General features: G+C 40.8%; 1 protein-coding gene across 1 annotated transcript; it reads left to right on the forward strand.

Annotated features, from left to right (window-relative positions):
• The first annotated feature begins 12051 nt into the window (after window positions 1–12051).
• On the forward strand, window positions 12052–25000 carry RAB21 (RAB21, member RAS oncogene family). The gene is made up of 7 exons (XM_075707027.1): window positions 12052–12198; window positions 18869–18928; window positions 19113–19220; window positions 20766–20829; window positions 21666–21720; window positions 22151–22239; window positions 23171–25000. Exons 1-7 carry the CDS (start codon window positions 12052–12054, stop codon window positions 23308–23310), a joined length of 663 nt encoding a protein of 220 aa, XP_075563142.1. The 3' UTR covers window positions 23311–25000.
• The last annotated feature ends 635 nt before the right edge of the window (window positions 25001–25635 follow it).

A 25635-nucleotide genomic window follows, 5' to 3' on the forward strand; every position in this document is an offset into this window, starting at 1 on the left:
ATATAGATTCAGGTAGAGCTTCAAATAAGGAAATGAGAGGATCATGCTTTTCGGATAAAATGTGAGCTCCTCGTTTGCCCTCATCTACTGGAAAAGTAGCACAATCTACCTGGCCCAGCAAGCTTTGGGAATGTTATCAGGGCTCAGTGAAACACTCAGCAGGTTGGGGGGAATATAATTATTCCTTAACAATTTACTCCAAGTAACACAATTATAAGCAGTCTACAATTCTTACTTTGCAAAGAAAGATCTTAGGGGTAAAAACCCCTGGTTGTGGCTCCATTGTCTCTGTGCTGGTCCTGTCCACAGCCCTACAGCAGTCCCTGAGTCAGCACGTTTCCTGGCCCCTTGTAGGTCACCAGATAACCTCAAATTACGACGATTCCTCCCTTTTCAACCCAAGATTTTTGGTGTTACAACTCCTCATGGGATATTTGCCTATATGCTCACTAAGTCTGGCAAAAGCTGTTGTGCATTTGCTTTTTGTCTGTCTCTTTAAATTTGTGTCCACTACAAACTTGAAGAATTATGCTCACACAGAAGTATAAGAATCAGAAAAATATTTTGTGTGGGGAAAGAAAAGTACATGATTAAACAATATAACACGGAAGCTTTCAACTATTTAATGATGCTAATGATTAAATGTTTAATGATTAATGTTTAATGATGCCTAACTGTCACCTCAAGCTTCTGTATAAATTCAGCTGATAGTACAATACCATCAGGATTATCTACAGACCAGGAAGGACAAGTCTTCCAGAAGTGCTCATTCATTGGAAGACAAGGGGTCTGTTTGGAGGTTCATCACCTCAGACCTTTCCTGTGAAATTCCCATAAGCCTACAAAATCTTGAAGGTCTGGCTCCAGAAGTAAGTTTCAAAGTGAGCAGCTTACCAGAAGAAGAAACACTAAAGATTTGCGTGGTTTGTCTTCAGAAAGCTGCGCTGAGCACACTGTTGAGGCCCAAGACCTCAACTTGGGTTGAGAGATGTTTTGTAAATAATGGTATGAGGGCTATTACTATAGGGTTAAAATAAAATATAAACCCCAAAGAGGAACACAGAGAAAATGGGTATGGGAAACCATGATTGTCCCGTCCCATTTATCTGCGACTTCATCTTCATTGTCGGTAATGACATATTTTATACCTCCAGCACCAAGGACTGCTATCTTTGTCTCCAGACCTGTCCTCTGTGGCTTTGGTTTCAGGCATGAAGAGCCTGTAAAACCCATCTCTGCGGGTGGGGATGCAGCCTCAGGCACACACCCAGCAGAGGAGAGGGCAGCTGCCACCACACGCAGGCGACAGCTGCAGCAGAGCAGGCTGGTGCCCACCGCAGCCCCTCTGCTCCTCTGCCCCGCTCCGGGCAAGTGCCTCTCCCCACGTCCCGCTGGCCTGAGGCCACCAGCACGCTGCCACAGCCGGGAAGGCACGGAAACCATCTGAGTGGCCTCCCCTGAAGGACATCTTGCTTTACAGTGGCAAAGTTTCCGCTGGCCGGATGTGCAAACTTGCCATGGGAGATGTTTTTTACCGATTAACTAAGAAAGACCTTGATATAAATAATGGCTTTCCAAAGGAGCTCCCACTTGAAGAGCAATATGTTGTTATTTGAATGTCTATAATGCGCTTAATCTCACCCTTAATCTCACTTTTCATATACGCAACATATATACATATAACAGACAATTACGTATCCATATATATCTCTCCACATATACATGCACAGAGTGTACATACACCACTGTGCTTACTCTCCAGAAGCTGTCTAACCCAGCGCTGACAGGCAGCTTCCTCTGGGGTACAAGAGCACAGCAACTTGGTGTAGTGCTTTCATTCACGGGCAGGTGGAGGATTTTGGCCAGAAACACAGCACTGCTGTCGCTTGTTACAACGTGATTCTCAAAAACGTAATCCTAATCTCATCGGGCAACCTGGCACCCAGCGGGGCCGCTCATGTTAAGCATCTCCTCACTTAGCACAGGAGGTTTCTCCTCTCCTGCAGAACTGAAACGATGGGTGTGATCCCCCACCCCCAGCCCCTCATACTGCCCTGGAGCATCAGCTGCTTCAGGCTTGGGGGCAGGAGTCATACTTCAGCATTTTTCTAAACAGAAAACGAGACCAATATTTCTATCACTACAGCTCTCCACTTCTAACAAGAGGCTTTGCATTTTAAAAGAAAATACTTCACTGGTCAAAGCATCAAGATGATGATTGTTTTTATGGGACGTGTTCTTCTGACACTAATGTGCAATTGCCCCGATAAACTATACTCTTTTTCCCGCTGTGTCCATGTGACTGTCTTGAAACTGGGTTACTTACAGTAATTGAAAGAAGAACAGGCTTTAAATTAGAAATTTCTAAGGGAAGAAATTATGAGGGGAAGGAAAAAGCCAGCTGATTCTATTTTATTTGTTCAGTCAGCAGAAATGAAAGCACTTGCTTTAAGAGTTTACATGATAATCCTGGTGTCCAGTCATTTGCCTTTTATACACTTTTTTAAAATGCAGGACTGAACAGGAGTGATAATTGAGCATGCAATTATTGTAGCTTATTTCTTTACTTGCTCATTGCCAGTATGTGTACTGCAAAGCACTTTAAGGAACACTTTGCATAGGAAAGAATCTATAAAATTAAATGTATTTTAGAGTGCAGCAATAAGCCTTATATCAGTGGTAAGGATTGAATGATATTATTAAAAACAGCTTATCTGATTTTTTCCTTGTTTTGAAGGCTGCTTTAGGATAAACTGCTTCAATTTAAACCACACGATATAGTCCTAGGATTGCTACACTTATTCCCATGAAGTATACGTTTAGAATGCAAGTTTTCCTCCAAATTTTAGAAGTCTTAGATGAATGCACTATATTTGAGTGAGATGTGATGCTCACTTGGGCCATTTATAATTCTGACTGTCTTTCTTTCAGCAATAAATATGATGACTACTATACTGAAAAAATAAATTATTTTAAAATTATTATTAAGTTTCACAGCTGGCAGAGATGGTCAATCTCCTGTGAACTGGGCCTGGTGACTGCCTGAAAAACAATCTGTATCTGGCCAAAGTCATGCCATCAGGCTCCCCATCAACCCTCATGCAAAGTTGACAGAAGATGAGGAATCATCTGCTTCACTTCATAGTTTGTCTTGGTTTTAAAACTTGTGTTTCATTTTGAATCTGAATTTGTCTGGCTTTGCATTCCACTATTAGTTCTTTCCTTGTGCCTGTCCCTGCTATAGCATTGATGAGCTGACCGAAGTGAGCCCTTTCCTGCTCTCTAACCTGTTTTTAAACTATGTGCCAAATTCCAGTATCAGTTTTACCAATGCTATACATTGAGATAAAATCATCTCTTTGTTACTTCCTTATTTCATATCCAGGGATTACCTCAGCCGTTTTGCTGCAGTCATATACCGAGATACTTGTCAGGTTTTGACGCTCATATTCTTTATATTGCCTAAGAGTTATCACTCATATATCCTTTACAATGTTCCTACTTTTCAGGAGATAGCTTTTCATACAGTTCTTGCTGGCTGCCTTATTCTTGCCACTGTTTATCACCCTGACAGTGCCACATCACTTCAAGTTTGATTAGCACTGATTTTATATTTACTTTCCAGGCCATTTAGGAAAACCAAGGAGCCCCAAAGCAAACATTAGTTTTCAAAGATGATTGTCTCACCAACAGCTACTTTGAACTGCTCATCCAGTTCTTGACGCACTGAATCTGTGCTTTATTGCATTATAAAGTAATTTTTTTCTGATCATTAACATGTGGTGCTAAGTCAATCACCTTAAAAAATTAGTACAGCTATGACATTATCTTCTAGCAGCCAAGCCTGTAATCTCACCTCACGTTTCTCTGACGAGACCTGTTTTTCCATTAGACTTTGTTGACTGGCACACATAATATTTGAATGCTTCATTTAATTGTTAGACATTCTTTTGCATCATTACTTTTCTTCTTGTCATCATCTGCTCCTCCCCACAGCTGAAGGTATGAATGCCACAGTGAGGATGGGTGAGTCTGTGCCTGTACAGAAGGCCGTACAAGTCTATGTGCAACAGGCAATTATCATTACCAAAGAGTCAGTCTGTGAACAGGCTGGTTGCTGTTATACTGATGACGATTTGGATGAAGACGCATAGCTGATTAAGTAAGCTTTCCATGATCCAAAGCAGACTGGTTTTGCTCAGAGCAGCTCATCCCTTTCCTCACCCGTGCAATTATCATTGCTTAACTGCAACTCAGCAGCACTGAAACAAGTCTGCTTTAGGATGTCCCTGAGGGACTCTGGTTAGCACCCACGCTTCTCTTCCATGTTCCCGTTCCTGCTGTAGGACCTCTTGGAAAATCTACTGGCTGATCAGCCAGTAAGCACAAACCCTTTCTTTTATTATTGCTGCTGTGACTGACCCGCAGTCAGCACACTGAAGGTCTCACTGGGGATCAGCTTGCACATCGCTCTCGCTCCGAGCAGAGTCTGAGGGAACCTACGGTGCCGCTGACTTCCCCACCTTCTGCTGCACCACGCAGCAGCAAGTTACTCTGCTGGGAACTTTCAACCTTTATACAACCCTGGGAAGTAAATACAGACCCGCCGGGTCTGTACTTGAACCTGCCCGTTTCTGTATTTGAAAACATTGGCATGACTGTTTAAACAAGGTTTGCCAAGGACTGATACTAATCTAGGTAGTGTATGATTGCAGGGGTCCCATTTTCACTTTTTAAATTTTGATACAATCTTACCAGTTCTGCTTTCCTCTGGAATTTCCCTGGTCTGCCAGCATGGGTTTAAAATGAGCACTTCTGCTTTTTTTTGTTTTCATTCTTAACACTGTTAGAGCATATATCTAGTAAACAGACTTTTGGGGGAGGGAGGTATTGGCTTTTGTAACTATGACATTTTAAAACCTATTAACTTTATAAGCAGTGGATTTACCCTCAACTGTTTGGCTTCCCTGCTCATATTTTGCCTGTCATTATCTTAAATGACTACTAATTGCTTTCTACTTCTCCTGTCTTCCCTCTCTTTTTTCTAAACTTAATTTCTGCTCCTACTCATCCAGGTAGGGCATCTAGCAAAAGTTACCTCTTTGCCTTTCTTTTTTAAATTATGGCATTGTGATTTTTCTAGCCTTATAAGCTCTTCTTAGAGGAGTCCCAATTATGATTTCCACTTTTCTTTGTAAGAAAAAGTTTTCTTCCATTGTGAAGTCCGCTGAGAGAGTTGGGGTTGTTCAGCCTGGAGAAGAGAAGGCTGCAGGGAGACCTTACTGCGGCCTTTCAATACTTAAAGGGGGCCTATAATAGAAAGACGGGGACAGACTTTTTGGCAGGCCCTGTTGTGATGGGACAAGGCGTAATGGTTTTAAACTAAAAGAGTGTAGGTTTAGACTAGATATAAGGAAGAAGTTTTTTATGATGAGGGTGGTGAAACACTGGAACAGGTTGCCCAGAGAGGTCGTAGATGCCCCATCCCTGGTCAGGTTGGACGGGGCTCTGAGCAACCTGATCTAGTTGAAGATGTCCCTGCTCACTGCAGGGGGGGTGGATGAGATGACCTTTAAAGGTACCTTCCAGCCGAAAGCAATCTATGATTCTGCTAACTGGTAATGTTCTTTTTCTGCCTATATTTGTGTCCCTGATGCCTAGGAAACCATCTCCAGTGCCATGATTCTTTTTAAGGATTAAGCCCAAAGCAGGACTGCCTCATGCTGTGTGCTCTACTTTTTAAGAAATGAAAGATGAGGCATTCCTGAAATTCAGCTGATAGTCCACAGCTGCAAGGTCCTCCAATACAGACTTTCTAAATGGACTGTCACACCATTTCCTCTCCTTCTCCTCAACCATATAGGCAGAATACAGACAAGTTTCGATAAAGAAATTCAAAGTAATTTTGCGGTTTGTTTGGTGGTCTTTTATTGATCTCCAGCAATGTCCCTTTCTTGGGATTTACCAGTTGAAATGATGCATTCAAGGTTTTCTGTGTCTGAGGTCTGAGTTGTTAATAATTTTGATACAAGTTACAGTGTCTTCAAAACAAGTTAGAGGGTCCCATGTTCTTCACCATCTTTTCGCTTGTTAAATAGATTATAGCATATTATTTTTATACTCCAGCAATACAAATTGTCCATGCAAGCTTCAGAAATGTTATTCATAGCACACTTCTTCTCATTAGTGATTTTTTTTTTTAATTTCTCTTGCTCATTTCTGGCTGTTAATATAAATACAAAACAACGTAGATGCCCTTGTAGTGTATTTATTCCCTCAGTACCCTCTTCTGATTTCACCTTGGTTGCCAACTGGGAGGGCTAATGCTCATAAATGAAACCTTCAGACCGCCTGCTGGAAAGTGGACAAATGCTCCACAAAGCCCTGACCTCGCATCTGTAGCAGCTGAGGACCCAACAATCCATATTGTGTATCTGCTTCTGGGGCCTCTCCCCAGAAGAAAGGGGTTGCCACCGGCTCCACGCTGGCCCTGAGCCCCAGCAGCCAAACCTCCCGGAGCAGGGCTGCTCTCAGGGCCCCCACACAGGGCTGAAGAGTGAGATCATGGATTAATGCTGAAAGGCGTTACAACTCCATTTGTCTCTTCTTCATTGCTTTGAGATTCTGTGTAGTTTCCATGGGATGCCAATCTATTTGTTCTAATGTGTCAATGAAGAGAAATTTCCGTATCTTCCAGTCCTGGGGAATCTTGCTGTTATATGCTGCATTTCTGCCCCAAAATAAGTAGCACAACAGATTCTGTCTTCATGGTCTTTGCTGCAAGTTCTGAATAACTAAAATCCACATTAAAGGCCCGTGGGAAATGAAACAGTGTGTGAGAGTAGTTACAGTCAGCCAAACTTGGGAATACCTGGACTGAAGCTACACCATTCTGACCAAAGGCAGTCTTGTGGATGACAACATTTGCCTCTTGTACATATTTTACATCTTAAATGTTTTATTTCCTATAATAAATATGGCACACCCAGACATCATTTTGAGTAACATTGTCAGAGAACTCAAGAATTATTATTATTATAGCTTAATTATTATACAGCAAGAAGCGCAGCAACTTAGGTGGGTGGCTTCAATAACATTCACTAATCAGTCTAGTGTATTCAAGATAATGGCCAAATTTTCCAAACTGAGGCACCTGGAGAAACATTTTAGGTATGAATATGAGAGCAGGAAATTAAAAGAGAGAGGGAGGAGAAACCTCCTCATTCTTAGCCCAGATCATCATTCCCTCTCCTTTTCTTCTTTTCATAGGGAATGGCGGAATTGCAATAAATGAATAAAGCATTTACCAAACTGCTTTTTTTTTTTTTTTTGATCTCCAGTGTCTTTGAGCATGCTGATGCATCTATGTATCATTCTGCCCTGCCCTCAGTTTCGTTCATGCTTTCATCCATGTGTTCCTTTACTGAAGGGTGTGAGGGATGTTCATTCCAGGGGGAGAAGAAGAAGAAGCACTGAGCAGAATATTTGGAGCCTGAACAGACCCTTTGTTCCTGCAAGTGCAAATGCCAAGAGCAGGGGGTGGATGAATGGTGGAGCAGCATGCTGCTTGCTGTTCTCAGCACGCATCTAGGATGCTGCTTGTCAGTGAGGAGATCTGTCAGGATCACATGGGGATGGTATTTGGCAGTGCCATATGTGTCGCTGTGTACATATGAAAAAGATAATGCAAAGTGGGAAAGGATTCAGAACTGCTTATCCCGAGGGAGAATGACATTTACAGACAATTCCTCTTCAACATGGAGAACTGAACTTTTAAATGATAATGATCTTTTTCTTTACAAGAAAAAATAACAGTTGTCCCTTGCTGGCATTGTTTCTTAGCTAGAAATCAGATCCCATGTTTTACTTGTTTCTACAAATTAGAAACCAATTTCATGCTGCACAAAGCCTCCAGGCCTCCAAGCACATTACTGAACCTGTCAAGTACATCCCCATGGGTACAGGGAGGCTCTGGCAGTGAGTGAGTGGGTAAAACATGTTCCGAAAAGTCTCTCTGGGTCAAGGTTCTTTCTGAATTATTTGTTCTTTTCTCTTCAGGTTCATATGCTTTGCTCTTCCATCTCTAATCCTCAGAACCTGAATAGTCATCTTTCTTTTTGAAGCAGACCACACCTTTTTACTACCTTAACATTTCTTAACATGTGCTTACTATATTGTCATAATTGAAGTAACCCAAAGTACAGATCTCACCCTAGGTAAATATACCTATTGTATTTTTGATGGATATGTTGATCTTACCTGTGATTGTCATTTGGTAGAACAGTGTTACTGTCTCTCCATCTGGACTGGATGTTTTTATCAGTCTCAGTCATGTTAGAAGCACAAATACACACATTTCATTCTGAGCATCTCTGTTTCCTGCCAGCACTGAGACTATATTACTAACTTCATTTTAAATGTTTTTTGTTGTTGTTGGTGGTGTTTTTTTCTCCTGTTCTCATTTCTTGCTTTTATAGACATCTATAGTTTCAAGGAGCCATTTGATCTTATAAAACTGTACATTATTTGGCTGAGACTTTGTACTATCTTTCTTTTCCAAGTAAATCTGATAAAATCAGAGCGTTTTACTGCAACTACGGCAAATCATGCTCAGAAATATTCTCCAATGGAAAAAAATGCACAGATAAAACTGATGTTATCTGCAAAACAACTGCCACCTCTGTAATTTACAGGAAACGTGTAATTGTCCCAGAAATCAGTTGCAGGTTGTCAGTGGCAGGGGAGGCGTTCATGCTGTTGTAGGTTTGACCAACTGGAGTATCTCCTCTGTACGGCTACTGCATGTGCTTAAGTTTACACTGGAATTAAGACATGCAATATTTTTCTAAGGAGATCTAATAATGCAAGCCAAAAGAAGCACATGATTTTCACTTTGAGAGATGACACTGCTTGTGAAGTAAAAGGCGTGAGTAAAGTCTTACCAAGAACGATAAAAGGTAATGGCAATGGATACAATGGTGCAATTTGTTTTGGTATAATAACATACAGGGTATGGTAGTTTCTTTGTGAAATAGAAAATGTGTCTCAGAAGGCATTTTTCATGCAGGTATGATCAGCAACATAGTTAAAACAGAAGGTCTGTAAAAGTATTTTTAGGAAGCTATGTAAAAAGGGGAAGCATACCAAATTAAATGAAAAAGAGGAATTCTTTTCTCAAATATGCTGAAATAAAATAAACACCTCCCAAATTAAATTAACAATATTAAAATAACTTGATAACTATCACTGATAGTTAAACCTGTAAAGTTGTAAACTTTAGTTAAAACTTTAGCTTTTTAAGAAAACTTTAACTTATTAAAACTAAAACTTTTAATAAGTCACGCATATCAAATTACAGTGAAATGTGACACTCTAGGTAGCTCTGACAGAATTTTTTGTTCTCAGCCAGATTGGCCATTTAACTTCATTTAGTAGTGGTGGATGAAGTTTTGGAAGGTACAGGACTTCTCATACAAGAAAATCAGTAAGCACAGGTTCCAGATGAGAGAGAAGAAAACAGAAATGATGGAATACAGTAGTTACTTGCAGCAGCCTACTGTCAGTGAGAAGATGCATCTTCTGACTGCACCACAGCAAAAGATTCTTGGAGAAATACAGTCTGCCAGAATCAAGCTTCACTTGGTGTTTTACGCTTTGCTGTGCTCTCTGTTAGGAAAACAATGCTCACAGTTACGCTGTCAGGCGTATTCAGCACATGGACTTCATACAGGGTGTCTCTCCTGCAGCCCTTTTCAAAGCTTCAGCTCTCTTTCTCACTGGAAAATAGCCTGTATTTCCATCACAGTGTTCAGTACAATAATACACTTGACTTAAGATTGATGAAAAATCACCCACGCAGAAAGTACCCTTTTAACCAGTAAGATGTAACTGATATATGGATCATTTCTGTTCAAAGGAGAACTGAAAAGTACAAACCAGGTGTATTCTTCAGTATAATCCTGTGTATTTATAAAGAATGTACATAGAACCTGCTTTTGTTGAAAACAGTAAAAAGCTACAAGAATAGGAAGGTGTTTTTGCTAGCAGTTTTCAAGACAGCCTTCCACACAGCCCTGTGTCTCAGCAGATGCATTTGCTACCAGTTACCCAGGAAAGTCTCAACCTGCTGAGCCCTGCAAGCAGCTTGTGCTTGTCTGCATTGATTTCCATTGTCTCTGGCAACCTTAATCCAAGCCTGATCTTACTTCCTCCTTCTATTCAGCCTGCAAGTAGAATAACTAACACACCAGTCAGTTTTACTGCCTGTACACAGAAGGCATGATTGACAGAAGCCAGCATCGCTTTCCAGCAAGACAGTATTTTTAGAGTAACTTGCTGAAACCACTTACACGCTAATAAAACTAGGAATTTATTTAAAGACAAGATACTCCTGAAGATTGTGTCTGCGCTGATTTTTTACCTTGTCCCATTTCCTTTATTTACAACTGGATAAAATAAAAAGATTTCCTTTGTTTACATCTGGAGAAAATAAAAACAATCAATTTCGTATGTGACTGTAATGCTGTTCAGTAATGAGGCTTCTTGCTTCAGGAAATTCAATCTTTGTTCTCCTGGATGCATTCTCCGTTCTTTGCTCTATTCTTTCACACACAGCACAGCATTAATAGTATCTGACAAAGGAAATTGCACTATGATGCCTTTTCATAAGCATTGTTTTTCTTACCACTAAATGATCGCTAGAGAGAAGTTACACTGCAGTACTTTGGTTTGTGAGGATTGCTTTTAATTAAGGAATGATATGTAGCTTTACAAGGCAATTATCTAGTTCTTGAGCGTATGAAATACTACCAGACCCCTACAATCAAGGAACCCGACAGATGAACATTTTTCTTGTGCCTTTTTCATCGCCTGCTCTCACATCTCTGTTTCAAAGCATTTTATTATGGACTGTTTTTTCGCAAACATTTAGATCCTCATGTAACTCGGTTCACATGGATAGGGCCACTGAGGCTGGAACAAAACCCGTGCTTGTGATGTTTATGTAATCTGTTCGTTAGAGGCTTTGGCCTCCTGCTCACAGGGACAGGCCGGGTAGATACACTGGCTGCATCTGAAAGCCCTATTATGACATTTAAAAGCGAACTCATATGCATGTATAACTCTTGCAGGGGTTTCCATCTCTACCGACGGTTTATTTCTAGATATGGTACAGCTATTCGTTACGCTCGGGCCTGGAGCGACACCCCGCCCAGCGGCCTGTCTCATCGCTTCCCCTCCTTACGTGTTTTAGGGACAGGAGGCTATTTTTAGCACCCGCGCGGGGAGAGCCCTGAGGAGCAGCTCCCCCCCCACCCCAGGGCGGAGCTCTGCAGGCAGCTGCCTTCCCCCCGGCCGCCGCTCCCGCTGCCCTTTACGGGCAATGGAAAACGCCAGCGGCTGCCGGGAGGCGCTTCACCCACCCGCCCGCCCCGGCCGCGCAGGCCGGCCTGCGCCTCAGGGGGTCGCCGCCCGCAAGGCCGAGGCCGGGGCCGGGCCGTTGGCGCCCGCAGAGCCGCCGGCAGGCAGATACACGTACATACGCGTACATACGCGTACTCACACCGCTGCTCCCGCGCCCGGGGGCGCGCAGCAGCGAACCGGGCCGGACCCGGGCCCGGCGGAGCGGCCCGAGGAGGGGAGGCGGCCGCCGCCCGCCCCCGGCGCAGGCCCCGCCCCCGGCGCAGGCCCCGCCCCCTCCCCGCCCCTCCGCGGCCCTTGGGCGGGGCCTCCCGCCGCCTCCGCGTCCACCCCTCCCATTGGCGGCGGCCAGGGGCGCGTGACCGAGCGGCGCGTGACGTAGGAGGAAGAAGACGCCATTAGGGGGAACGTTGTGGCTCTCGGTGTCCCTCCCCTCACCACCCCCCCCCCCCCCCCGCCCCATCCATCCCCGGGGCCTCGGCGGCAGCTTCCCCCTCTCCTCCCCGCTCCCGCCCCGCGGGTCCCCGTCCCGGTGGGCGGCGGCGAGGGTGGCAGCGGCGGCGGCGCCCCGCGGCCGCGGCGCGGAGCCGTTGATGTGAGGCGGCGGCGGCCCGGCTGGGCGGCGGGGCGCGGATGGCGGCGGGGGCCGGCGCGGCGGCCGGGGGCCGCAGCTTCTCCTTCAAGGTGGTGCTGCTCGGGGAGGGCTGCGTGGGGAAAACCTCCCTGGTGCTGCGGTACTGCGAGAACAAGTTCAACGATAAGCACATCACCACCCTGCAGGTGCGGGCCGGGGGGCGGGCGGGGGGACCCTGCCCGGGGGTACCGGGGCGGGGGGGGATCCGCTGCTCCTCCCCCCTTGCCTTGCGCGCCTTCGGGGGCTGCGGGCCGGTGCCAGTCCGCCCCTGCCTCGCCCTGTGGCGCTTACCGGCCTGCTCCTTCCGCCCTGCGGGTCGTGGCGTGTCGCTCCGTAAACCCGCGCTAGGGTTTCGGTGCTTGCCGTCTTGTTCACCGCTGAGCGGTGGTCGGAGTGACGGCTGCTGCGCTTTAAATGGTGGCTGTCCCCTGCCGAGTTTGCTGGAAGCTGATTTTCTCGTTCTTCTTACGCCTCAGACTTAAGCTTTCAGTACTTAAAGGCCTCATTTCTCTTCTGAATGCTGTTTGGTTTTTTCCAGTTATGTATATCAATGTCTTCATTTGAATCGTGGGGAGCCTGATTTGAAAATAATGTTGTTATTGTAATCATTGGTAGTGGACTGATGACTAAGTGTTTCATATATGCGCTGCGTTTCTGTTAATTATAGTCTTCCTCGTGTTCTCAAATCCAAACACTTGCATTACCTAAATACTACTGTTTAAAGAGAACAGCTTTCACAAAATGGTTTGTGAGATTCAGGCTCATGATTTAATAGCAGGAAAGATTCTTAAGGCTTAGTTGCTTGTCACATTATCTCCCTGAATTTTGGCCTGATTCTCAGTGGTACTGTCTACTAATTTATAAAGAAATAAAAAGTGATGTTCTGCTTATGAAATGTGGCAGGGTGTCTGCTTGAAAGTAATGTTTTTTCATTACCTACTAGCGCTGAATGGCATGTATGCCATGGTACAAAAAACCCGCTTATATTGTACATGGACTCAGAAAACACGTTTTAAACTTCGTGTTGTGGGTTGTAAATTTTTTTGGGATGTCTGTGCTTGCTTAACCTTTTTATTTACAGTTACACCAGTTGCACAGCATCTTTCTTAGCAGTTGTGAGCATGTATATGAAAGTGTGGTTTTAGCCCTGTAATGTATACTGTTCTGAATGCTTTTTTTCTGTAAATAAAGAAACAAACGCTGCCACCACGTGGGCTACTAGTGGGTTTTGAACTACTTTTGAGGTACTGTGAAGTACAGAATAAGTAGTAGGTAATGCCAAAAAACGGCCTTAGGGTAGTTGTGTACTATTCCTGTGCATTTAGGGGAAAAATCGTGTGGGTTGAGTATCTCAGAAGTATTTAATAGTGAAACTTTCCCTTAAAACCAAAGAAACATTAGAGGTGCACTAGAAACAATACAGTGAATGTTTCATAAACAGATGCTGTTCTGTTTTTGCTATAAAGAGCTAAAAAGAACATGTTTTAAATTTCGTTACCCTATGTTCATTCTCTGCTGTTGGATGAATATATTGGTAGGTTTACTAGGCATGGTGTGGTATTTATGGCAAGCTGATTGTAGCTCTGATTGCCATAGAGGTAATTGATATTTGCTACGCTACAGAAATGACTAGTAGCTTGTAGGTGTCAGAGCTGTAGCTGAAGTGTAGCATTGAGCAAACAATCATTTAAAGTGCATCAAAATGATTGTGTATAGCTGAATTCTCATATCCCATGTAGAAAGAGTAAAGCTGAGTAGTTTGTCATGTGATGCAGCTCAGTGTTTTTTTGGTTAATCATGTTCTTCTAATTCTGTAGTGGAAAACCTAAAATTAGAATCAAAAAGTGAGTTGAAATACAGACTTGGGTCACAAATATGGTCAAAAAATGGACCTTTAAATGCCTCCAAAACATTGATAGGAAAATGTCTAGATCTGATGGCTTGACAGCTTTCAGTTTCGACTGTCTGGAAGGGTGTGTGTGTGCTTGCAGGGGAGTGGAAGCACATGCTCACACTTGATAGCGAGATTTTGTTTCTCCACTGTGATTAGGTTTCTGGTTGCCACCTGAATCTCTTAACTGACTGGACAGTGTTTCTCAACTCATTTGCTTTTCTGTTCTGAGCCTCCTTAGCCACATATACATCTTATTGATTGTATTTTACAATGTCAGTTGCTGTTGAATTCTACTGTATGTCATGTGTGCTTGTGAAGTACTGTCTTTATTAGTTGTCTTTTTCCTACATCTTGCAGTTCTAGAAGAAAGCTTTAGTAAGTTCTGCCACCAGCAAATTAAAACATCCCTTAAAAAATAAGATCAGGAGGAACTAGGATATCTGATTAAGCAATGAAATGACATTTTTGCAAAACAACCTTTTTTTAAGATTAAAGGCTTAATCTGATAAGGTGGTTTTGTTTCATGGCATCAGTTCAAAGTATGGCACCAAATTACTTTTGTTCCAGTAAAGCCAAAATTAGCTAAATAATTAGCTCCTGATTCAGCAAAGGAGCCATAGTGATGAATCGTATGAAAAGACCACTAAATACTGAGACAGGAGGCTCTCCATCCACAGTAATCTCTGACTTAGTAAAAAGAAAGTACTGTATAGTGTTTTATTCCAGTATGACTGCAACAAAAAGGGTGGTGAGACTGTAGCCTTCTGGAAACTTTTAGTGGTGTTGGCTGGTGCTTCCTGCAGTGTGAGCCTGGCGATGGGGGAGAGCACAGGAAGTCTTTAAATTGGTCCGTGTGAATCTTTTATCTCATGTATATCTGTGCTTTTCTATCTGAGTTCTAACGTTTAAGTATTATTCTACTGTGAAGTTAATCTGTGTATGCCCGAACAGGAGAGTTTCTTTTGTGCTAGTAACTGAAGGCTTTTAGTGAAAGGGAACTGTTTCTCTTCTCTCTGTGTGCCCCCTCCCTAAATGCTAGCTAGAGGGAAATGGTGAACTGGAACTTCCTTTGAGGTTAGGAGGCTGCTTGGGATGTGTTGCTGTAGTTATGTTAGCCTCAAGTCATGTACTTGAGATATTGATGACCTGCAAATTGAAATTAAGGTAACTACTGAGTCACATAAGAAAACATTATCTAGAATAATATGAAAAAGCTGATGCAGGAAAGGTATGGTTTTGTGCTAACAATGAATACAATCCATAACCTGTTGTCAGACCTGGTGAGACAGTTAGAATTGGTTCCCATTGATTGAAATATTGAGGTCAGTGCTCTTATCTTGATAAAATAATTCTAAGCTATAAATTGATATCAAAGTGAACTGTGCTGGAATTACTCCAATAATAAACCTACTGTCAAACTATTTTTTTTAAAAAATTTGGGTAGACACTTTCTGTTAGTTAATTACTCAAGATAAATACAACTTTAGTGTACTAATCTCTCAAATTTGTGGAGGACTGCAAAATATCCAACCCAAGAGAGCCACTGATGTGGTGCTAATCATACTATACAGATTCTGATTGTTTTGCTGGACTTGCATAACCTGGAAAAGCTGTCTTGGCTGTCTAAGATAGCTGGGAGCGGGCGGGGGGGAAGACTGCAAGGAGGTGCAGTGCTATATGCAGTGTTTGTGTGCCTGGCTTGCCTCTGTTGAAGATGAAGCAGTGAAGGGGCAGGTGACATACACCTGCTTTTATTCAGTGACTTTCAAGAGACTCTTTTCCAGCTGGGTCTTCCATGTGTTCTACTCAGACCCCTTTATCAGCTCCTAACAGGACCTGATGGACATATGAAACTGAGCTCTTAGAAGAAAGAATTAAAAGAAAGAAAAGATACTCTACAGGCACATAAAGAGAATGGAATTTTAGCTCTTATAATTGCATTATCCTTTTCTTCCCAGTGTATAAGTATTCTTCAGACCAGTCATAAGACACTAGAGCTAAAATACCAAAATTAGTAGCTTACTTCAAAGAGCTGTTTGAGATTACTTATCTTTAAATTAACTGTGGTCCTATATTTGTGGGTTTTTGAAAGTCCTAGCAAAAATGAATTGTCATAGTAATGAAAATAATATGGAAAGGAGTTACTGATTGTAAGCAGAGTCACAACTCGGACTTAAATCTGTAATACTCAATTTGGTAAATTCTTTGGAGATTAGAAAAAATGTTGAATCCTCTTCTATGTGTAATTACCTAATGCTGTCTAGACTCCACTGATTTCAAAGGCCTTTACCCTCTTGGTAGCTGATTTTTTTCTTAAACTAGGCTCCTAAACTATCTCAAAACAGTAGTTAAGGCTCTTCCTTCTATGTTGGGTCCCCCCCGATTTCTAAAAACTGCATAATCCTTGTGTTCACCTGGTGGGTTTTTTTTTCTCTATAACTTCAGAATGAGTGAAGAGTAGTGACCTTGCTCTTCATGAGACAGATGGAACTGGGGGGAGGGTGGGGAGCTGTTGAAAGGTAGATATTAGGTGGCTTGTCTTTGGCATGTTTGCCTCTGTGGCTGTAAAATGCACTTTACTGATGGTAAATGTGCTAAACTTACCCATACCTATTAATTCAAGAACAGAGCCTGCTGACAGTATTCTTCAAGTATATGAACACAATGAAGAAGAATGAAGCATCTGATCTGTAGTAGAGTATTGACTTTCTCACAGCATGTTCACAAAGCCTTCTGCTCATTACTAACCATGACTACTTCAAATACCAGGTTCCAGTCCTGTTATCAGGAAAGCTTTTTAGACAAACTTGCTTGTAATGAAGATATCTGATACAGGATATTGTCTCTCCTTTTTTGGTTAGGGGCCTAAGACTTTAGGTAGGCTAAAACTTAATTAGTACAAATTCATCAAGTTTTAATGCAGAGAGCAAGTACAGTAGTCCAATGTTAAAATATCCTTGCCACAATCTCCTGTGACTTTCTTGGTTTTTAGGAGATACTAAAAAGCCTTACTTGAATGTATGGGTCTTCTGATACTTGGGCATATAGGAAAGGAATTACTGTTAATGCTAAAAGACAGTGTTGCTCTCAAAAGCTGTAGTGACCTGAAGGACTGGTGATACTTAAGCAAAACTTATCTATGGGGATAAGCATACTTTAATATTTGCTCTGTCAGATAGTAGGGATATATGTGCTATTAATTGGGCCAGTGTCTAAAGCCATGATGATATAACTTTATGCATACTGAGTTCTGTGGGGTTTTTAAATATGTTGAATACAGTGGGTCATAATGATTAGTTCTTTGCTATCTGCTCTTGGAAAGTTCCTGTGTTGTTTTTTTCTTTCCTCTAGTCTGTCTTCTCTCTGTTCTGTTTATCAGACTTCATGGAAAGCTTTGGGGGAAGGTATAGTTTACTTCAAAAAAAGAAGAAAAGTTCCTTGAATCATCTCACCTGAGGTCATATAGATGCCAGAGTTGGTGTCAGAGAAGTAGCTGAAGAGCAGAAGCTGCTCTAGCAGCTGAGTGTTGGATGACTTCAACTGTAATACAGGCAGCACTCAAGAGGCACTTTCACAGCAGTTTAGGCTGGTGTAAATTGAACTACCATGGTGTCTGCATGTGTACTAGTTGCTTGTGTAGTTAAGCAGCAAGCTGGTTCAAGCAGCTGATCTTGTCCATGACATTTTCCACATACACACGACTCCTAGTTAGTTCAATGCCTGGTCAATGCTCATACAGAGAGCTCATGTTGAGCTGCTACAGTCCAGCCTAAAATAATGTGGGATGAATGTATTGTAAAATACCACTGAGTACTTGTTTATGTCCAAAATGCAAGATGAGGTGAAGCTGAAAGGAAAACTGAGTGTAACTTAAGGCAAAAGACAAAAGTTAACCCTTGGCAACTGAGTTGTCTGATGTTAACATGTTACTGCTAGTCTTCAGAATGGAGGGAGCGGGTTCCTAATATATCAACTCCTTCAGACCCTATTAAACTTTATTAAATTATACCCCTTTCTAGCCACCGTATTATACACTTGGTAACAGAGGCAGTGTTTGAAAATGTGGATTACACAGGCTTGGAGAAGAACAGACATACTTTTGAGTTACTTTAAGTTAGACTAACCTTGCAATATGCTCTGGTCCTGTAAAACGTTTTCAGAAGATAATGTAATGGAATTCTTAGAGCAGTGTGTATGCTTATTCTGAGGCTTTTCTTATCCTGCCACTTACTTTGTGTGTAAGCTGAGAAGCATATCGCTGAGCTTTCAGGAACAGTGTCTGGTGGGGGGAACCCCCACAAAACAACAACAGCAAAAAAAAAAAAAAACCCACCCAAACAAACCATACCACTGCCCCAAAGAAGCCCCCAAAACAAATGGGGAGAGTTGTGGGCTCAGTTGAGGGGGAAAAAAACCCGAAAAGATACAGACAAGGAAACTTGCAGAATAACAGTGTTCTGAGACTTTTAGCAGTAAATTTATTTTATTTTATTTTGTTCTAGTAGCTCACTAATAGTTGAACTACTTTTGCTGAATTCCTGCAAATTAAAAATCCTGTTAGGCTGGTTCCTACCCCGACTTCATGTACTCTGTGATGTGCTTTGAGTTCAGCTTAGACTTATTAGTGTTGTGAATTCAGACTCTTTCCGCACAACTCTCTTATCCTTCCCAAATCACTCAAACCAACAGCAAAAAGATGTAGTAAATGATTGGCTTAAGCCAAATTTATTTAGAATAGACTCTTGGCAAACTGTAGTGAGATGACTAACTGGCTTAGTATTGACTCTGCCTTCTGGCTTAAAGAGTATTTTGATCCAGAAATCTGTCTTTTATTGATTCAGATGTTTTTATTAGTAAATGAATTTTAAGTCAAATGAGACATTTGTGTGTAAAACTTAACTCTAATCTGTTTTGCTTTCCAGGCATCTTTTCTTACAAAGAAGCTAAATATTGGTGGGAAAAGAGTAAACCTTGCAATATGGGTATGTTTACTTTCCTATTCTCCCTCCCCTAGCTAAATAGAATATTTTCCTGAGAAATTACTTAGGTTTACTAGAGCTCAAATGTTAACGCACTTCTTAATAAAGTAAAATTTCAAAGTACTTGGATTTCCTTGAAGTATTGTTTGCTTTGTCTTAAATGCTAACAGTTGTATTTTAAATGCAGGATACAGCTGGTCAAGAAAGATTTCATGCATTGGGGCCAATCTACTACAGGGATTCTAATGGCGCTATTCTAGTATATGATATAACAGATGAAGACTCTTTTCAAAAGGTACTGGACAGATTTTCACCTTTGTGCGAGGAGTAAACTGATGGAAAGATAATCTGTGATATGAGTGTGTAAATGGGAATCTCCTGTTTTCAGCAATAGCAATATGTATTACATCTGCAAATTTAGACCATATAACGGAAGTATATGCCACCTTAGTATTCTTTTGAAGGCTGACTTTCAGTCTACTGAAGTCCTAGCAGGGTTATTCAAAGAACACCAGAGAATAAGATGTGCAAGTTATCTGTGACAGCCTATAAACATAAAGCAGTACTGTTGTGATAGTATGCAATACTGATGTCTACTGTATAAACCAAATTACTAAAAGATTAAGTGACATGACCTCTTACAGATCTGAGAACTCTGAAATTGCAATACATGATAGTGGAAACATTACTTTCTCAGTGATAATAGATACTGGGACTTCAAATCCTCATCAAAGCTAAAATTTGGTGGGTAATTATTTTACAGCAGTATCAGTTGATCAGTCTGAGCAGGTGAGTTTTTTTTCCAACCCTGTGTCAAATCAATGCTATCACTCTATAGGATGTTCCAGCTGAAAACTGGTGGCACTCTTTCCTAAGTGAGTTTGCCTCTGATTAGCTTGTGGCAAAACTAGCAGGACTTCCGTGTAGAAGGTTAAGAAATTGTGGTTGTATGGGCAAGGCTTGGGTTAGCAGTGATAGAAGTAGTATAAAGGTATGGTTCCACAATAGTGTAAGTAATTTAAATAGTCTGATGTAGGGTAAGTAAAGCACTTGTGCTAGCAGTTAAACTCTTGCTCCCCATCTGCAGAATTGTGATGACTTGTAAGTACTACTTCAACTTGTGCCTTTCCATGCTGATTTCTACTTAATAAAATTCTGTGATATCAAAATACTTAAATTATCAGCAAAAAGATGGAAGGTTAATTTACAGAAGTTACTGCATAACTACCTCTGTATCATGTATCCTAACTATTTTTATGTTCTTGAAGTGATTGCCTCTTCACGACTTAAATTCCCTTAAAATAACAGTCCCTAAGTCAGTGCAGCAATCATACAACTTCAAAGCATGACAACAGAATTGATAATGGACACCTTACTGTCAGATGACTCAACACTCTTGTCCCATCTGTTCTCTCAGGAAAAAAACACCTGTTATAATCTAACCTGAGCAACTCAGTTCAGGTACCTCTACCTTTAAAGCACCATTTGTCATCTGTCAGTAAGTGTCTGTTGATAAAAGATCTCATGCCTGACCTAAAGTGGCCAATGCAGTGAACTTTTTCTTTGGAGTGGGGCTAACACGAGTCTGGTGAGTTATATTTCTGGAGTAATTGAACCATTTTATCTAAGTCATATGCTTTTAATTTCAACTGTGAACTAAAACCTGCTGAACGAGAGCCATGCATAGCTATCTAAAGAATATTTTGTCCACCTATGTTGCTCTAAACATGTTTGTTTGAAGTTTCGAGTAAACAGTTAATGAAGGAAATGGGTCAGTTCCGCAATGCCTAAGCTAGTATTACCTCAAGTGAAAATAAACTTGCCTCTGTTCTTTTTGCAGGTAAAAAACTGGGTTAAGGAATTAAGAAAAATGCTGGGAAATGAAATCTGTTTATGTATAGTAGGTAAGTCTTTTTTAACATGTTATTCTAATGACTGAATCAGAAATGTTTCTGTTGATTAACAGCATCTTCCAAACACTGATTTGACAGCTTGTACATGTGAGGGGGTAAAGCTTATGTTAATTTTATTTTTAAAATTCAGTTGGAGCTAGAAGTTTCAGTAGATCACACTGAGGAAAATAAGAGTTAGTTTCGAATTCAGTGATACACCATGTCAGAAGTGCATGGTACAGGCACCTGCAGACTGTGGTTTAACCAAGAGAAACTTAAACCTCAAACGTATTATCCTTCTTGCGAGTACTCAAACATGGTTTTTACTGTTCTCAGTGGCATAGACTGGATGCTTGTCTTTTCATAATCAAGTGCTTGCGGGGGTAGAATGAGTTTTAAAGCTTGGATATTGCAATGCAAACAGAATGCAACAGAGATACTGGGTTTAGATTTGAAATCGGATGTAGTGATTAAAAGTGACTTTTAACTGTAGTGACTTTCAGGAGGATAGATGTATGGATATTCTACAAAAACTACCTCTGCAGCACAGATAAGCTGCTAATAAATTACAAAAGAAAAGCAGAAGGCTGAATTGGTGGCTTATATGGAGGTATTTAGCTATCATGATCTCTCTACAGAAGTAGAACTTCATCTTTACTGCCTGTAAATGCTTGAGTGAAAGGGGATTCTTAAATCATATCATTGTGCTCCAAATGGAGACCTGTGCAAGAGTTGGTCTTTACTGGGACAGCTTGTAAGAAAATGATGGGGTACGATGATTATGTGACTGCTTTCTCTTGGGTAATTTTGGAGTACAAAGACTTGAAAGATGAACTTGTTTCCAACAGGTAACAAAATAGACTTGGAAAAAGAGAGACATGTTTCGGTGCAAGAAGCAGAAACGTAAGTCACACCAATTATTAATAGAAATAGTCATTGCAGAATTATGCTGGAGTAATAAACTTGTGATGCTGTTAATGACTGCCAGGCATAAACCAGCAGTGCCTAGCTGGCTGCTGTGTTAAGTGTTCTGTTAGTATCTGGGTCCCGGAATGTCCTTACTGACCACAGTGTAACTTGAGAGTTGTGCATGATTAAAATCAACATTTGCAGCTTAAATGCATTTCTAGACGTGAAACTTTATTTAATCTAGCGTTTTTCATCAATCACGGCAGTTTTAACCACATAATTCCCTTTTTACATTAAATCGGCCTGTGTAGATTAACTCCGAACTCAGAATAAAACCTCTTGTGATTGTCTTTTTGCTTCATATAAAGTGGCTTAGAAAGACAGTCCTTTAGTACAATGAAGTTTTGTATCTGCATTCCTACAGGTACGCTGAATCTGTTGGAGCAAAACATTATCATACTTCAGCTAAACAGAACAAAGGAATTGAAGAACTGTTTCTTGACCTTTGTAAAAGTAGGTATTTATCTAGTTTGTTTGTAAAGAGCTCATTCACAAAATGCTCAAGGCTTCAAAATGCTTAAAACCATATAGAAAAGCCTTATTGTAAACTATTACTAAGAACTGACTTCATCTGAGTCTATTTCAAGCCAGTTGTGTACTGTAACACTGTGGAAGCTTGATGTATGAATGTGTACAATATTGCAAATCCATGCTATACTCCAAAAATGTCATCTTGTCATTTGTTGGAGCACTGACCACTGTTTCATACAGCATGCGTAAATAGTAATCTCAAATCAAACTTCAGGTGACTGGTCTCACTATTGCCTGCTTGAAACACTGTGTTGCAACCTCTTTCAAAAAATCTTCTCAAATAATGCCAATTACAAATCATGAACTTGAAGTTGTAATGATGCAAATTTTACACAGCAGTCTAAGCAAATGGTAAAGATCACAGAATATAGGATAAAAACGTTACAACACAGGGAATTTGTCCTATTCATTGTGTTCTTATGATACAAGAATTTAAGCAAAACTTCACCTGCATGTCTGAAGAGCAGGTTGGGGTTTCTTTTATTCTGGGAGGAGGAGGAGGCCCACAGTATGTGTGGTGTGTGGGGTTTCTTGTTTGTTTTCTTTTTTAACAGAATGTTCTTAATATGGGTGGGTTAATCTAGCTTTTGAAGTCACTAACTCCAGAACATCTGAGCATCTAAGGTCTCCCTTAGTCAGCAGGAGCTGAGGGATGTTTGGTGCTTTAGAAAGAAGACTTAAGTTTATGTTCTTGGAGCTATGCTACGTGCTATCTGAGTACTTCAGCATAATAAATAGGAGAACCAGTCTTCCTGAACTTTGTCTCTGTGCATGTAACTCAAATAGATTAAGATCTCAATGTCGTGTGTAAAAATGCAGTGGAATATTATCTAATCCATTTCTTCCTTTACAGGAATGATAGAAACTGCTCAGGTGGATGAAAGAGCAAGAGGCAATGGTTCCAGTCAGTCAGGAATAGCAAGGCGAGGTGTACAGATTATTGATGATGAGCCACAAGTACAGAGCAGTGGAGGGTGCTGTTCTTCTGGATAATTATAAAACTGTGCATCACTGCCCTCTCAATATGAAGACTGCCATATTCCAAGTCACGCATTCTTTACCAATGGAGTAATAGAATTAACAGTATTTAAAAATAATCACATGTAACACTGCAGAGACCTTAAGTGCTAAACTAGTGGCGTCTGTGACCAGAGAATTGGCGTTTTCTACAGTGGTTAACAAAGCAATTACCAATGGCCTTTTTACATATTTTTCTTTAATGAGGAATAATATGCATGTAGAAAAGACCTACTTAAAGGCTTCATTTATATTCTTTTAAATCAGATCATTATTTAATAACTTATATACATTGTTGTTGGAATGGTATACGTTTTTGCAGCTCTTTGTATTTTGTGGTAGATTGAATTGTATCACTTCTAAAATGCAAATTGATTTTTTTTTTTTAAATTAGCAGATATCTGAAGTAATATTTTTGCAGGGCCTCCACAAGCCTATAATTGTCAACTACTTTGATATATTCTGTTCATCCTGTATGCCAAGCTGGTAAAATACATTGTAAATTACATTAAATATTTTATCTGCTTTTACAATTGCAGGTGCAGAAATATGTACATCAGTCTTGTCAGTGATTGTGAAGTGAATAAGTCAGTGAAAGATGCAAGCTTTTCATGTGTACTGTTGAATTGCTCATTCTATTCCACCTACCTGAAAACAGCTTTCTTTGGTACATTCATAGCTATAGCATTTTTTAAGCCTTTTCTGGCAAACAGCAGTATTTAGAGTATCCCCTTAGTGGGAAGAGAATGCTTCCTTAAACTGCTGTTTAAGGTGTTTGAATCCCAGCTAAACCAGTTGGCGCATGCATATATCTTGTCTCTGCAGTTACTTTGGCCTCTCAGAATATCCCCAGAAAGTGAAAGCAACTTTAGCCCCCATCTGTCTGGTAGCCAGTAAACCAGATACATGGGAAACTCTTAAACTGCATTAATACATTTGTGTCCCAAGACAGCATTATAAACTATTAATGAGCATAATTTTTTCCCCTGTATTGCAGGGCTTGAGTGAACAAATGAATTGGCATTAACTAGAACTGCTTCTGATTTGGAGTGATTAAATGGAAGATATGAAACTTGCCAGATGTAATTGTAACTTTTTGGGATACTAGACAGAACTGAACTTACTCCTGACTTGCTCTTTCTCTTGTAAAGCGTTTTGAAGCCCACTTTAGTTTTGGGAGGAGGGTTTTCACAAAAAGTGTGTAAACTACTATCAAAGGAACACAAATGATGGTAGCTGAAACTTCAAAATGTTTTGTGCTCTGACTTTTTTTACTTAAGTTGTCATGCTTGGAAAAACAGTAAAGGTGATGTCTATGACAAAATAGAATATTCCTTGGCCTTCCTTTTTCTGAAGGGTAGAATTAGTATATGAATGCATTGAATGGTGTGGGTATGTTCTGATGCACAAAAGGAGTAGTAGTAGCTAATCAGTCTGACATGTAAGAGAAGTGTGCTGTCTTCAATCTGACTTTTATTTTCTCTGAAAGAATAGATGGCTTTGATACAGACTGGTCCTGGTGCATTTTTTCCCTTTCTGCCTAAACTGTGGTGTAGATACTTTATCTTAAGCTACCGGTGCTTTGCTCTTCTGATGTGATTGTATGCGTGATGGACAAAGGTGATCTGTTCATGCTAGTGAAGATAAAGTTTCTTGACTGCACAGAGCTTTGGTGTGAATCTGAAATTCATTATTGTATGTGTATATATGTAGCAACACCATTAACTTAACATTCTCATGTTAGATATAACTTTAACAGTGAGCCTTGCCAAAGTTGAAAACCAGGTCAGTTTGATCTAAAACCAGTACTTTCAAATCCATACAGTTAGATGAAAGTCAGTCTTGTAAGTGACACAGTATTGATACGAAGAGTGAAATTGGCAAGACTCTATCTTCAAGACTGGAATTTCCTCATAATAGGAATTCCAGGTTTTTTGATTCACATTTCATTTTTTGCAGAGGTGGGGGAAAAAAACCGCAAACAACCCACCCAACCTCAACTAGACTTGATAAGCAGATAAGTTGTGAAGGCTTACCTACACCAGAGCATGTGTGTTCTCTCCAGAGCAGAGCTTTCTTCACTTTAACAAAGTGGATAGATGCAGTTCTGGTCTGGAAATTAATACTGGGTGTTTACCCAAGAGAATGTTATGTTTGACTACATTGAAGTAGAGGCAGCGTGTAGAATATATTTCTGCCTGCAGCTGAAGACTTTTTCTTTAGTGTATTCTGTGGTAGGGGCATTCTTCGTGACTTTGGTCAATTATAAAACTAACAGCCATGTTGATACTAACTCTTAAG

The sequence above is a fragment of the Pelecanus crispus genome, chromosome 1 (assembly GCF_030463565.1).
Source record: "Pelecanus crispus isolate bPelCri1 chromosome 1, bPelCri1.pri, whole genome shotgun sequence".
NCBI lineage: Eukaryota > Metazoa > Chordata > Aves > Pelecaniformes > Pelecanidae > Pelecanus > Pelecanus crispus.